This window comes from Mandrillus leucophaeus, unplaced genomic scaffold (assembly GCF_000951045.1).
Source record: "Mandrillus leucophaeus isolate KB7577 unplaced genomic scaffold, Mleu.le_1.0 Scaffold240, whole genome shotgun sequence".
NCBI classification, from domain to species: Eukaryota; Metazoa; Chordata; class Mammalia; order Primates; family Cercopithecidae; genus Mandrillus; species Mandrillus leucophaeus.
The window spans coordinates 1,153,918-1,168,456 of NW_012102477.1; the positions used below are offsets into that span (position 1 = coordinate 1,153,918).

The following is a 14,539-nucleotide window of genomic DNA, read 5'->3' on the forward strand; positions in this document are numbered from 1 at the left end:
TCACGCCATTCTCCTGCCTCAGCCTCCTGAGTAGCTGGGACTACAGGCGACCGCCACCACACCCGGCTAATTTTTTTTATTTTTAGTAGAGACGAGGGTTCACCTTGTTAGCCAGGATAGTCTCGATCTTCTGACCTTGTGATCCACCTGCCTCGGCCTCCCAAAGTGCTGGGATTACGGGCATGAGCCACCGTGCCCGGCCAAGTCTCTTATTCTTAGTAACAAAGAAAAACCAATTAAAAAGTAAATAAACAAAATTCTGAGTTGATCTTAATTCCCACTAATTTTCTTTCAGGCCTTGGCCAAGTACGAATTTTTATACCTGCTTTATCCTACTGACATTGTAAGTCTAGTTTCTTTTATTGCAGAAAATTCTTTATATCTTATATTCCATGGCTACAAATTCCAACCCGTTTACCCATGATTCCATTAGAGATGTTTTCTGTTTTCCAAACATCACCAATGAGAGAGGCACAAGTTAGTGCATTAATAGTTCATCTGAAGATTCCCTAGTGGTGAAGTTAACATGATTTCATCACAGTAGAAAACTGTGATAACAGGATCCAAGAGCAGAAGTTGCCAAAAAGTTCAAGAAAGAACTCAAATGATGTTCAACTTTGCAAACCGTGTCCAATGATAAAAGAAAGAAAATCCAATTTCATTCTTGGAACACTTTACATTGTAATTCATTTCTGCCTCATGAGACTATTGAAAGTAGTAAGCCTGCTACTGTGAAGAGAATGGTATGCAATTAAACATGCATGTTATTGCTTTTCATTTTGGAAGACCACGCTGCAAATGTATCTATTGGAAGTGTTCAAGAATGACTGGAGAGATCAATGCAAAACGAACAATGTTTACTTCTGTGACCACAGAAAACTACTGAGTGGCTGCAGACCAAGTCTTGATTATTTTCTGTGAAACATATGTTTATCCCCGCCATTTTCTGATGTAAAATTTTTCAAGGTTTGTGATTTTTGTTTTACACAAATTTTAGTGTCAAGCTCCATTTGGTGAATGTCTTCAGAATGAGGACACTGGACAAGCTTCTCTTCACAGGTGGAGTTTCTGGTGTCTAAGAAGGCTTGACCGCCTGCTGAAATTTCTCCTGCATATGCTGCAAGTATATGGCTGCTCACCTGTGTGGGTTCTCCGGTGTTTAATAAGGTGGGAGTTCTGACTGAATTTTTTTCCACATTCATGACATGTGAAGGGCTTTTCTCCTGTATGAGTTCTTTGGTGTGTATGTAGATTTGTATTTTGACTGAAGCTTTTCCCACACCATGAACATTTATATGGTTTTATTCCTTGGTGTGTTGTTAAGTGCTTATTAAGATCTGAACTCCACCTAAACCTCTTATCACACTGTTGACATTTATAGGGTTTCTCTTCAGTGTGAATTCTTTGGTGCTTAATCAGGTCAGAGCTAACTCTGAAGGTTTTCCCACATTCCTGACATTTAAAAGGCTTCTCTCTTGCACAATCCTTCTTGTGACGATCCATAAGTTTGAGCAGCTCTTGTTTCCAGGTTGAAAGTTTCTTTCTTTTCTTCACTGGAAAATCTTGGTGCCATTTCCCCACTCTGTGAATATCAAAATGATTTTCTTTGCCTGCTGTTTTCTGGGGAACTTTTACTTTGGCCTTTTTTGATATGATGTCTGTTGATGCTTGTATTTCCAAGTCAGAAAGAGATACAGGCTGATGATTTTCAGTGTCATTTTTGAGCTTTAACCCTGTTGGAATAAACATAATCACCCATCTGTATCCCAGAACAAGAAAATCATAGGAATAAAAAGAAAAATTCAATGATTTTAAAAAAAAGGAACAAAATCTTAAAATGTTAAGCCCTTGCAAAAGTTCATATCAAGGCACATTTCTCCACTTCCCATGGTATATTTACCTGTAGGAGATTTTCCGGCACTATCCTTAAACTCCCGGGACACTTGAACCCATGGCTCTTCCCCTTGCTCTAGACAGGAGATCACTTTAGGTTTGGGGAGCACAAACAATGCTGTCAAATGGACAAAATGAGGTCAAGGACTGGTAACTTAACAGTGAATTGGTCCACTAATCCCAGACTGTTTCAGGATGACCAAAGACATTTTACAATTTGTTACTCCAAATGGTTAAATGGATAGACTCCAAGATCCAGTATCATGTTTATACTGTGCTATACTGATAGGTAGCTATGCAAAGCAGAGACTAAGAAATAAACCTATGGTGGATCAATGAAAAGGATACAGGGAATGGGAATCCAGTACACGTTCTCCCTCTTTTGCCATCAATACCCTATATCCAACCAAGGGGGAATCAAGCTCCAGAAGTTGCAGGGAATATAAGCTGGTCTTATTAACTCTTTAGAAGGACTCAGCCTGGATAAGACCAGGTATGGCGGAGCCAATGTGAAGGATGCTGACTTGAGTATCATAAGCACAAGTGATTACTATTATAATTACAGTTACTTTTTATTTAGCCTTTATTCCTTAGCCACAGGCCCTCAGCTAGGATAGATTTCTACCATTCCTATAGATTACTGGTTCATATGCAGGTACAAGAAATAGACCAAAATCACTTCGTGAAATTTCTCTAATTACAGATTGCTAGATATGAAACTGTCACTCATTCATTCAACAAACATGTACTGAGTGGTTATGGTGTGTTAGGCACTGCTCAAGGGCTAGGGATATAGCAGTGAAGAAGACCCCTAATTTCATGGACTTTACATTATAGTATACGGGTGGCACAATCAATCAATAAACAAAATAATGTCAGGGAGTGATAAATGTTTTAAAGAAAACTAAATCATGGTAAACAGTATTTAAGATTCTGCTCCTGTGAAGCTATTTTAGATAAGGTCCTGTGGGACACCTCTTTGAGAAAGTAATACTTGAGCAGAAACCTAAAAGTGAGTTTTGCCGCATGGCAGAAAAGTATGCAAGGCAAAGGAAAAGTAGAAATAAGCCTGGCGAGTTCAAGTAACAGAAAGATGACCAGTGTGGCTAAAGAGGACTGAGTGCATAAGCACACCAGTAGCAGGACACATGTGCAAAGAAGTCCATAGTAACCAGACCATGGAGGGTCCTGAGGCCTTGGTAAGAAGTTTAGATTTTTCTCCAAATATGGTAAGAAGTAACCATAGCCTTCTGAAGCAAGGAAACGCAACCATCTGATTATGTTTTCAAAAAATCAATCGGGGTTCTGTGTAGAAAACAGACTGTAGGAGGACAAGAGCGGAGGCAGGGGACCTGTTAGAAAGCTACTGACATTGACCTGCTTCAAGATGACACTGGCTAAGATCAGCATGCTGGCAGTGCAAGGAGCTGAAACATGGTTGCAGTCAGGATATGTCGAAGTAGAGTTAAGAAAACTTGCTAATGAATTAACAGTGGGGTATGATGGCAAGATCAGGGTAAAAGATGACAGTACTAGCTGGGCACGGTGGCTCATGCCTGTAATCCCAGCACTTTGGGAGGCCAAGGCAGGCAGATCACAAGGTCAGGAGATTGAGACCATCCTGGTTAACATGGTGAAACCCCGATTCTACTAAAAAAATACAAAAAATATTAGTTGGGCATGGTGGCAGGCGCCTGTAGTCCCAGCTACTTGGGAGGCTGAGGCAGGAGAATGGTGTGAACCCAGGAGGCAGAGCTTGCAGTGAGCTGAGATCGCGCCACTGCACTCCAGCCTGGGTGACAGAGCAAGCCTCCGTCTCAAAAAAAAAAAAAAAAAGAAGATGACAGTACTTTGTTCACCCTGAGCAACTGGATAATGGTGGTGCCCCTTACTCAGATGGGAAAAACATGATGGAGAAGATTTGGGGAAAGGGAAGGAAGGGATCAAGATCTCCACGTAGGATAAGGAATGAGCATGTACATTTGGAAAAAGCTCCTCAAGTGATCTGGATACACTACCTACACCCTCCCCTACACTGTCTAGTTGAGAATCAACCAGCTCCTGGAACAGTGAGACCCTCTCACAGGGGTTCATTCTCAGTAAGCTGGGAACAGATTACTCAACTTCTACACAAAAAGAAGGGAGAATCTTTACCTAGAGAGATGACAGTCTCATAGTTTTCCTGCATTACATCATTGCAGAGGGCCTTCTGAGTGTATTCCAGTAACTCCCATTCTTCCTGGGAAAAATATATGGCCACTTCTTCAAATGTCAACAAGTTCTAAAGAAGAGAATGGACTTCAGCTCCGAACTTGCCACTGCAGAAGCAGCCTAACTGGGTATGAACTGCATGGTAGGCCAGGCGCTAAAGAAATTAACAACACGATTTAAGGGAAAAAAAAAAAAAGCAGGGCAGAAGGCAGAAAAAAAGGAGCCAACGGGTCAGCAAACAGCCTAGGAGGTACCCAGTTCCCTCTGGGCCAAGCCTAATTGTCCAGGGTAGAACCTCTGGGGCTAACATGCCTCAGGGCACATGCTGGGCAGTATGGGTCTTGGGCAGCAGGGAAAGGCAGACAAGGTCATGCTGAGGTAGCCCTACACTGCTGGAAAGCACAGCTCACCTGGGATTGAGGCAAGAGGAGCTCAGGTGCCACTGTCCAGTCTTTGGTGTTTGTCTGCTCAGGAAAGACTAAAATCTGTTGAGCAGGCAAAGCTGTAGGTGGAAAAGAGCCAGAGGGCATTTCTCTTGTTTCTATGAACATCCGTAGCTCATTTCTAAAATACAGAAGATTCTGATTCTTTCTGGAAAGATAGGACGCCTTTTTAAAAGTGTATATGGTAACCACTTGGTTCTTTGTAAATTAGAACCAAGTGTCTACCAGCCCCTAGAACCGGTTCCCCAGATGATTATCCTCGGTTTTCATGAGGAAAGTTAATAAAAAGAGGTATGTGTATATATATGGGTTTTTTTCCCCCTCGCATGATATAAATTGTTCTGAGTTGAGCAAAACTTAGAAGTACTCAATTTGAAAATGAAGTACTCAGGAAGCCCAGTGTGCCAAATAAAATTAAACAAGAGGGTAAAAATGAACTTGACAAATTCAACTAACAGCAAGGAGACCAGCTAAGTGGCTGGTAAGGACCGAGCAAGGGCTTGAGTAGCAGATGAGGGCAGACAGGTGAGCAGGAACCAGACTGTAGAGTGTTCTGGAGCCCTGGTAATATCAGACTTTTTTTTTTTCTGAATGTAAGTGACCACATGCTTTTGAGGCAAGGAAATGTCATGATCTGATTAGGTTTTTAAAAGATCAATCTAGCTTCTGTATAGAAAACAGGCTGTGTAAGGGCACAAGGAGATGCAGGGGCCCCTGTTAAAAAGCTACTCATGTACGCCTGGTTCAAGATGACACTGGCTTATACCAGGATGCTAACAGTGCAAGAAGCTGAGACATGGTTGGAGTCAGGATACGTCAAAGTAAAGCTAAGAAAACTTGCTAATGAATTAACAATGGGGTATGATGACAAGATCAGAACAAAGGAGGACTGTTACTTTGTATGCCTTGAGCAACCGGATAATGGTTGTGCCCCTTACTGAGATAAGAAAGACATGGAAGAGGAAGTTTGGTGGAAGAGAGAGGGAAGGGATTAAGAACTCCATGTAGGGTAAGCAATCAGCAGGTACATTTGGAAAAAGCTCCCCAGGTGATCTGGATACACTACCTACACCCTCCCCTACACCATCTAGTTGAGAATCAACCAGCTCCTGGAACAGTGAGACAACCCTCACTGGGGTTCCTTCTCAGTAAGCCAAGAATAGAGTACTCAACTACATAAAGGGAAGGGAAAATCTTTACCTAGAGAGATGACAGTCTCATAGTTTTCCTGCATTACATCATTGTAGAGGGCCTTCTGAGTGGGATCCAATAACTCCCATTCTTCCTGGGAAAAATACATGGCCACTTCTTCAAATGTCAACAAGCTCTAAAGAAGAGAATGGACTTCAGCTCAGAACCTGCCACGATACAGAAGCAGCCCAGCCACCTGGCTGTGAACTGCATGTTAGGCCAGGCGATAAAGGAATTAACAGAACATGATTTTTTTTAAGTGAGAAGGCAGAAAAAAAAGGAGCCAAGGGGTCAGCCCACAGCCTGGGAGGTACCCAGTTGCCCAGAGAACACCCGGGACTAACACACCTCTGAACCCCTCCTGGACAGTTTGAATCGTGTATAGCAGAGAAAGGTAGCCCTAAACAGCTGGAAAGCACAGCTCACCTGGGACTCAGGCAAGACGTGCTCAGGTGTCACTGTCCAGTCTTTGGTGTTTGTTTGCTCAGGGAAGGCTATAATCTGTTGAGTAGGCACAGCTGTGGGGGGAAAAGAGCCAGAAGAAATCTCTTTTATCTATAAAATCCTGAGCTCATTTCTAAAATACTGATCCTGACTTAAGTACAGATAGGACACCTTTACACATGTGTAGTGTGTCTGATGCCTGAAGCAGTCTCTTCATAAATAAGAACCAAATATCTACCAGCCCCTAGAACCAGTTCCCCAATTAACCATTTCCTCAGTCTTCATCAGAGAAATAAAAGGGAAATCCCTTTTTCCTCTCATATTTTTCTGAGTTAGACCAAAATTTGATATCTTAAAATGAAGTACTCAGGGACTCCACCGTATGGTAGGAGATGAAGTTTTTTGTCTTTTATTATGTTTTTCCTGGTACACAATTGTTTTCACATTCTGCCACTAACAGCCCATCTGATCCCAATTCCTTCTGTATTTTATGAGGATGAGGTGACCCTAAGCCTTCTCACTCCATTTCTTTCCTTCCTCTCCATTTTTCTAAGGAACAGAGTTCATGCTGTTATTACCAAGAAGAGTTCTGGGGTTTAGCTATTTCTGTTCCCTCGGCCAACTCCCACTTTCATCCACAGTTGGCATTTCTACTGCTGTCTGGAAGGACATCATAGTTGCTATCAAAGCTGGTTTTACAAATCCACAGAGCAGGGTATTCAAAAAATGCCCATGACATTTTGGGTGAATAAACTATTATCACAGCTCCCAGGAGAAGGAAATCATCATGAAGCTCCTTACCCCTCTCATACACGGGCTCAGTCTCTTTATGAGTATTCCTGCTGAACTGTTCTTGCAGACCCTGGTATGTATTCCAAAATTCGTCATCTTGGGATACGTCCACTGGTTGGGAATCTGCTGACTTCAGCCTGAAACTTGAGGCCTCTGCTGTTTCTCCCAAGAGCACTGCCTCCTTTCCCAGCTCATGGACTGCAACCTAGAAATAATTCCCATCCTTGTTACCACAGAACTTACTTTTGGTTTGTGGGGATTGAGGCAGAGCAACAGGTATACAGCCCACATTGTCGGTAGTGTAAGACACTAAAAAAAATGACAAAAGCTTAAAGATACTGGGCCACCAATGTTCCACAAATGTCTATACACAAATAGGAGAAAACTAGGGTAAAAGGAAACAAACCGTGGTTCCTGCCAGCCCTTCAACACAGCAGTTTCTACTCCTCTGTATATGGTCTAGGTCAGGCCACTGGCAGGGTTGGGCAGGCCACTCATCTTTTTTTTTGTTTGTTTCGTGAGGAGTTTCGCTCGTTGCCCAGGCTGGAGTGCAGTGGCATAATTTCGGCTCACTACAACCTCTGCCCCCTAGGTTCAGGCGATTCTCCTGCCTCAGCCTTCCAAGTAGCTGGGATTATAGGTATGCACCACCATGCCCAGATAATTTTTGCATTTTTAGTAGAGATGGGGTTTCTCCATATTGGTCAAGCTGCTCTTGAACTCCCGACCTCAGATTATCTGCCCACTTCGGCCTCCCAAAAGTGCTGGGATTACAGGTGTGAGTCATTGTGCCCGGCCGGGCAGGCCTCTCATTCTAATGCTGTCTTGTCAGGCCTTTTCTCTTGACTTCAAACCCACAATTGTGGTTTTCTATCTTCTACTTTTCACTAAAATTCAAAGGAATGAATTTAAAAGTCTTCCTGTCAGCCTGATTATGCCTACAGCCACAGGTTTTCAGAGAATTGGGACAGAATGGAGAAAAAAGGGGAAAGAGTGGCTCCAACCTACCTCCAGATGATTTTGACACAGAACATAGGTCCTGCCCTGTATTCTTCCCAGCAGACCTGAGGTCAGTAGATGTGTCGCCACCCACCAAGGTCATACCCTGGCTCCCTACTTGTCAGCAGAGCCAAGGAACCACCATTAAGGGAAGGCAGTAGAGGCTTTCATCTACTGTAGGGAGGACATTACCCATCAGTGCATTTCTTCTCCTTGGCTATTCTGTTGGCAATTTTCTTTTTTCCAAATCTTTGTTTCCCTTTTTTCTATGTTTTCTTTTCTTTTGCAGTCTTCCCCTAGTTATTTTTCTTTTTTTTCCTTTTTTTTTTTTTTTTGAGACAGGGTCTCACTCTGTCACCCAGGCTGTGGTACAGTGGTGCAGTCATGGCTCACTGCAGTCTCAGGTGATTCTCCCACCTCAGCCTCCCGAGTAGCTGGGACTACAGGCACACGACACCACGCCCAGCTAATTTTTGTATTTTTTGTAGCGACAGAGCTTCACCATGTTGCCCAGGCTGGATTTTTCCTAATATTTAAAAACATTTTTTTTTTGAGATGGAGTCTCGCTCAGTTGCCCAGGCTGGAATGCAGTGGTGCAATCTCAGCTCACTGCAACCTCCACCTCCTGGGTTCAAGCCATTTTCCTGCCTCAGCCTTCTGAGTACCTGGCATTACAGGCACATGCCACCACGCCCAGCTAGTTTATGTATTTTTTGTAGAGACGGGGTTTCAGCATGTTAGTCAGGCTGGTTTCAAACCCCTGACCTTGTGATCCATCCGCCTCAGCCTCCCAAAGTGCTGGAATTACAGGTGTGAGCCTCCGTGCCCGGCCTAAAACATTTTTTTTTTAAGAGACAAGGTCTCACTCTGTTGCCCAGGCCAGAGTACAACGCTGCAATAATAACTCACTGCAGCCTCAAACTTCTGGGTCAAGCAATCCTCTCACCTCAGCCTCTTGTGAAACTGGGACTACAGGCATGTGCCATTAGCCTGGCTTGTTTTCTTTTTTTTTTCATAGCAACAAGGTCATACTATGTTCCCAAGACTGGTCTCAAGCGATCCTCCCACCTCGACCCCTAAAGTGTTCAAAATATAGGCATGAGCCACCGAACCCGGCAATTTCTCCTTTTTTTTAAATGTCCTTGTTTTCCTGTGTTCTCCTTGTGGATCTGCCCCCTTTTTTTTTTTTTAAGACAGGGTCTCACTCTGTCACCCAAGGGAGTGCAGTGGTGCGATCTCAGCTCACTGCAACCTCCACCTCCTGGGCTCAGGTGATTCTCCTGACTCAGCCTCCCAAGTAACTGGGACCACAGGTGTGTGCCACCATGCCTGGCTAATTTTGATGTTTTTTGTAGAGACGGGGTTTCACCATCTTGCCCAGGCTGGGCTCAGGGGATCTGCCTGCCTCGGCCTCTCAAAGTGCTGGAATTACAGGTGTGAGCCACTGTGCCCAGCCCCCGCCTTTTTTTTTTTTCTTCATGAGATGGAGTCTTGCTATGTTACCCAGGCTGGAGTACAATGGCGTGATCTTGGCTCACTGCAACCTCCCAGGTTCAAATGATTCTCCCTCCTCAGCCTCCAGGATAGCTGGGATTACAGGCACCAGTCGTCATGCCCAGCTAATTTGTTTATTTTTGTAGAGAGAGGGTTCCACCATGTTGTCCAGGCTGGTCTTGAAGTCCTGACCTCAGATGATCCACCCGCCTCAGCCTCCCAAAGTGCTGGGATTACAGATGTGAGCCACTGCACCCGGCCTCCCTGACTCTTTATTACCTTTTATTCTGTTTCTGAGTACTTAAGTCCTGTCTCCTTGGCCAAGCCAGACTAGGCCCATCACCCTCAATTCACCCCGGCTCCAAAGAGGGCAAAAGCAACTCTCTTTCTCTAAGGCCAGGGAAGTATCTGCCACAATCTCTGAAACCTCTGAACTTTTCTGTGGGTCTGTAGTTTCAAGTCCCACCTTAACTGTCCTAAAAAAAAAAACAGTGACCTAATGCATCTAATTTCTCAACTAACTGCCACCATCGCTACTATATCCACCTGCATCCTATTTCACTGTACATGCCAGGAATCTTTCTTCTCACCCCATTCCATGTTTGACCACATTCCCTCTGCAAGTGTTCTACCAGAGCCACAGCCTCCTCAATGCTCTGTGGATGGTGCTTCTGCATCTGGGTCTGTGTCTCCCTGGGCAGAATAGTCAGGAACTGTTCTAGCACAAGCAGTTCCAGTATCTGCTCTTTTGAGTGGATCTCTGGCCTCAGCCATAGATGACATAATTCTTGAAGTTTGCTGACAGCCTCACGAGGTCCAGCTGCTTCATCATAGGTGAAGTTCCGGAAGTGCCAGCAAGAGCTCTTAGGATCGAGACTGTCCATTTGAGGAGATTTTTTACTCTGACCGGAGCTCTCTCTTGCAGGTCCCTTGGTCTCCCACAAAGCCCTGATCTGAGGGTCCAAGTATGCAGCCACTTTCAGATCTACCATCATCATTCTGCTCTAGGAAGTTCTGTTCCTATGTTAAGACACCCAATTGGTACCACGTTTGACAAATGAGATCCCGTCTGGTCTTGTACAAAAGCAATAAAGGGATCTTCTTCCTAAAAGCACTGAGGACAAGAAAAAAAAAGTACATATCAATAAGAAACTCACATAACCCTCATCACTTGCTACTTATGAGAAAAAAGAACAAAAAAGATGTCCTGTCTTCCCTTCAAAATCAACTAGCAGGTTCTTTGTTTTTCTCCTTTTCTATTATTCAGCTCAAGCACAGCACAAAACAGACAAATGTCAGTGGACAACTGTCTTTTTTATAAAAAGAAAAACAATTTAGGAAAGGTTGGTGGGTAAGAAAATTGGCACCCACTGGCTGAAAGGTATTTTGGGATTTTCCAAGGATTTAACTGGTGTGCCTCCTATCCCATCTTCCCCATAAGAAAAGAATAGGAGAAAATAAGATTAGGAAAACATTCTGAGATTCTCTTAAATTTTAACAGATCATCCCAGTCTGTCTTTAGTAAGGGGAGTACAACTTTTATGACCCTTCACCCTCTTGTGAAGACGGAAACCTTCACTTTAAAAACATTTTAGGCCAGGTGCAGTGGCTCATGCCTGTATTCCCAGCACTTTTGGAGACCGAGGTGGGAGGATCACTTGAGCCAGGAGTTTCAGACCAGCCTGAGCAACATAGCAAGACCCCGTCTCTACAAAACACAAAATTAAAAAAAAAAAAAAGCCAGGATGGTAGAGCACACTAGTAGTTCTAGTTCAGGAGGCTGAGGTGGGAGAGTCACGTGAGCCTAGCAATTCAAAGTTGCAGTGAGCCATGACCTCATCACTGCACTCTGGCCTGGGAGTTAGAGCAAGACTTTGTCTCTCTAATTTAAAAACTAAAAATAAAGGCACCTTAAAAAACAACATTTTAGATTTTCCATTGTAGGAATACTGGCAAAAGAGCTGAGACAGTGAGATCAAAATACAGTAGTACCCCCTTATCCAAGGGGTGTAAGTTCCAGTACATTCTGTGAATACCTAAAACCCCCAACAGCATCTAACTGCATTTTACTATTTTCTCTATGTATACATGGCTATGATAGTTTAATTTATAAATGAGATACAATAAGAGATTAACAATAAAACACTGTAATAAGTTACTTAAAACTGGCGGGGCGCGGTGGCTCATGCCTGTAATCCCAGCACTTTCGGAGGCCCAGCGTGGGTGGATCACCTGAGATCAGGACTTCAAAACCAGCCCGGCCAATATGGTGAAACTTTGTTCACTGAAAATACAAACATTAGCCAGGTGTGGTGGTGCGTGCCTGTAGTCTCAGATACCCAGGAGGCTGAGGCAGGAGAACTGTTTGAATCCGGGAGGCAGAGGTTGCAGTCAGCTGAGACCGCGCCAGGGCACTCCAGCCCGGGCAGCAAAGCGAGACTCCATCTCAAAAAAAAAAAAAAAGGGTTAAAACTTATGAACTATTTATTTCTAGAGTTTTCCATTTAATATTTTTTGTACCGCAGTTGACAGCGGGTAAGTGAAACCCAGATAAAGTGGGGGGAGGGGTTACTACAGAAGGAAAGTAAAAAAGTAAACTATTTTCAGACCATGTCTCCCAAGTAAGCAAAAATATGCTTATCATTCTTCTTTGCAAGACACATAAAGCGTGCCATGCAAATGATTTATATTAATTTTTTTTTTTTTTGAGATGAAGTCTCTCCCTGTCACCCAGGCTGGAGTGTAGTGGCGTGATCTCAGCTCACTGCAACTTCCACCTCCCGGGTTCAAGTCATTCTCCTGCCTCAGCCTCCCGAGTAGTTGGGATTACAGGAACACACCACCATGCCCGGCTAATTTTTGTATTTTTATTAGAGACAGGATTTCACCACCTTGGCCACGTTAGTCTCGAACTCCTGACCTCGTGATCCACCCACCTCGGCCTCCTAAATTGCTGGGATTACCGGCGCGAGCCAACGCGCCACGCGTATACGCATTTTTAAGTGTGCTTACTTGATCTGGACAAAATCACAGCTGGTCTGTGTTTACAAAATATCACGTTGTAAGAAAGGATATTTTATTTACAAAATATCAAGTCATATTTTCTTTTTGTCGCTGATGTTTACGAAATATCAACTCCAATAGGAGCTGGTGACGATGAAAGTGAAACTTTTGCTGACTTTACATTTCTCGGAAGGTCATTTAGACTTCTAAGTGGGGCTGAGGAGAGCCGTGAGCCTCACTTTTCCTGAAGTAAGTCAGCAGAAACGGCACCGAAATTCTGGCCAGGATGCCACCGGTATTCAAAGAAGTGGCCAGCGAACCGCTGCCCACCCCGGCTCCGGAAGCACAGAGACACTTCCTGTGTTTTTGCATCAGCAGAAGCCGCTAGCCCTGAGGCTCAACCGACCGCATAACATCAGCCGGACACGGAAATGCCAGCGGAGGCGGTAAAGGGTCTGAGATAAAGGAGCTGCAGGCACTGCTGCCTGCCGACACTCGGATTCGCCACAGCTTGTGTCTGCGACAGGCGTGCCCGCGGGCACTAGGCAAGCGGGCAGTGTCCCAGCGAGCTTCAGCCGCGCCTCTGGACTATAGCTGCGAAAAGCTGGGAGAGAATGGTTTCTCGAGCCCGACGGGGGCCCCGCCTCAGGATCCAGCCGCGCGGCCCGGAAGCGCCGCGGCCGCCGCCTACGGAAAATGTCTGCCTCCCTGCGGCCGCCGCCGCTTCAGCGGCTTCAGGGTCTAAGCCATAGGGGAAGCTGCTTCTCGGTTACCTCGGCCAGCCTGGCTTCCGTGAAGGCCGCTCCTCGCTTTCTGACGCTCAAACTCAAGCCGCCGCGCGGAAGGTTGCCGATCTGAGGCGCGCAACCGCCGTTCCACAGCGGTGCTGCCCTACCGCTGCCCTGTCCAGGCTCAGAGCCCGAGAGCCGGCCGGAAGTGGAAGTGACGCTTTCCGAGGGCGCGCGCAGGCCCGCCTTCCGGCTAAGGCGTCTGAAACCGGCCTACTTCCTCGCCAGAGAAACTGCTGCCGGCCCCGGAGGTGGGGAAGGGTTAACGCTACCGAGTCTCCAGACCCGCAGAAGCCTAGAGGGCCTTGCACCGGCTCACCGCGTGGCTGTCGCCGTCTGGTGTCCCCAGTGGGGGAGGCGTCGCACTGCCACGTCTGTTCTGTGTGGCTGTCGGGGCCCAGGAGCCTCGCCGGGTAAGGGTCGCCGCCCAGCTGCGCGCGCCGCGTCTTCGGGCTTCCCGCGGCCCGGGCGGCAGTGCTCGAGCTGTTGCTGGGCTCGTCGCAGCCTCCTCGATGTAGAGGCATTTTGTCCGGGTCGGGCCACTCGCTAGCTCAGAAACAACGGCCCCCCGAGGGTTTTGTACCGTTTTCTAGGTATCGTGACGCATTCCCCACAACTATTTTTTCTTGTGAGGTAGGTTTGAACCTGTGAAATAGGTACTTTTTCTACCTCTCCTTGACAGAGAAACGAAGACCTAATGACTTGCTCAGGGTCACATAGCTCAGCAGTGGCGGCGGCTAATCGGAAATAGCTCTCCTGTTGTGATATCTTCTGCGTTTTCCACTCCAGTATTCTTCCCAGGAAAATGGGAACCTTGTTTTCATCTCGTATCTCATGCAGCGCCTAACATAGTCACCTGGATAAGATAAGCATTCCACACGTATTTACTGAATCATAGTTATAAGAATCTAAGTGTTTCGGGTGTTCGGTGATCTCTGAATTAATCAGTTTTTGTAATGTCAGTCTGTACCAGTTGAGGGATTATTTAATAAGTCCAGTATGAGTGCTTTCCGAATTACCAGTTTTTGTAACGTCAGCCTATACCAGTGAAGGGACTATTAAGTTAGCTATGTGTAGCCAGTGTTACAGAGCTGAGTAAGACGTCTTTGTCCTTGACTGGGCGCGGTGGCTCAAGCCTGTAATCCCAGCACTTTGGGAGGCCGAGGCGGGTGGATCGCTTGAGTCCAGCAGTTTGAGAACAGCCTGGGCAACATAGTGAGGCCCGTCTCCTACAAAACACAAAAAAAAAAAAAAAAAAAAGCCAGGATGGTAGAGCACACT

General features: G+C 45.4%; 2 protein-coding genes across 4 annotated transcripts in view; one reads left to right on the forward strand and one right to left on the reverse strand.

Moving 5' to 3' along the window:
- Positions 1 to 345: 345 nt before the first annotated feature.
- ZNF75A (zinc finger protein 75a) lies at positions 346 to 13,487 on the reverse strand. Of its 2 annotated transcripts, XM_011982588.1 has the most exons (7): positions 13,244 to 13,487; positions 10,058 to 10,581; positions 6,984 to 7,179; positions 6,165 to 6,256; positions 5,748 to 5,874; positions 1,901 to 2,011; positions 346 to 1,733 (listed from the first exon to the last, which is right to left on the reverse strand). In XM_011982588.1, the coding sequence occupies exons 2-7, from the start codon at positions 10,463 to 10,465 to the stop codon at positions 1,054 to 1,056; spliced, it is 1,614 nt and encodes a 537-aa protein (XP_011837978.1). In that variant the 5' UTR covers positions 10,466 to 10,581; positions 13,244 to 13,487; the 3' UTR covers positions 346 to 1,053. The 2 variants fall into 2 exon arrangements, with proteins under 2 accessions (XP_011837978.1, XP_011837979.1); XM_011982589.1 differs by lacking the exon at positions 10,058 to 10,581.
- Positions 13,182 to 14,539, forward strand: part of TIGD7 (tigger transposable element derived 7) — a 7,221-nt gene continuing 5,863 nt past the window's right edge. The window contains exon 1 of one of the 2 annotated variants that reach the window (XM_011982587.1): positions 13,182 to 13,380. The gene's annotated coding sequence lies outside the window, so the exon portion shown is untranslated. Of the gene's footprint in view, positions 13,672 to 14,539 lie in introns of both variants that reach the window. The other variant, XM_011982585.1, reaches the window with a different exon arrangement.

Coding starts and splice junctions, on each gene's coding strand:
- ZNF75A (XM_011982588.1), bottom strand. CDS start 10,465: ATGATGATGGTAGATCTGAAAGTGGCTGCATACTTGGACCCTCAGATC. Junction 7,180..10,057: donor GTGGTCAAACATGGAATGGG/GTGAGAAGAAAG, acceptor AATTATTTCTAG/GTTGCAGTCCATGAGCTGGG. Junction 5,875..6,164: donor ACGTCTTGCCTGAGTCCCAG/GTGAGCTGTGCT, acceptor TCTCTTCTTTAG/AGCTTGTTGACATTTGAAGA.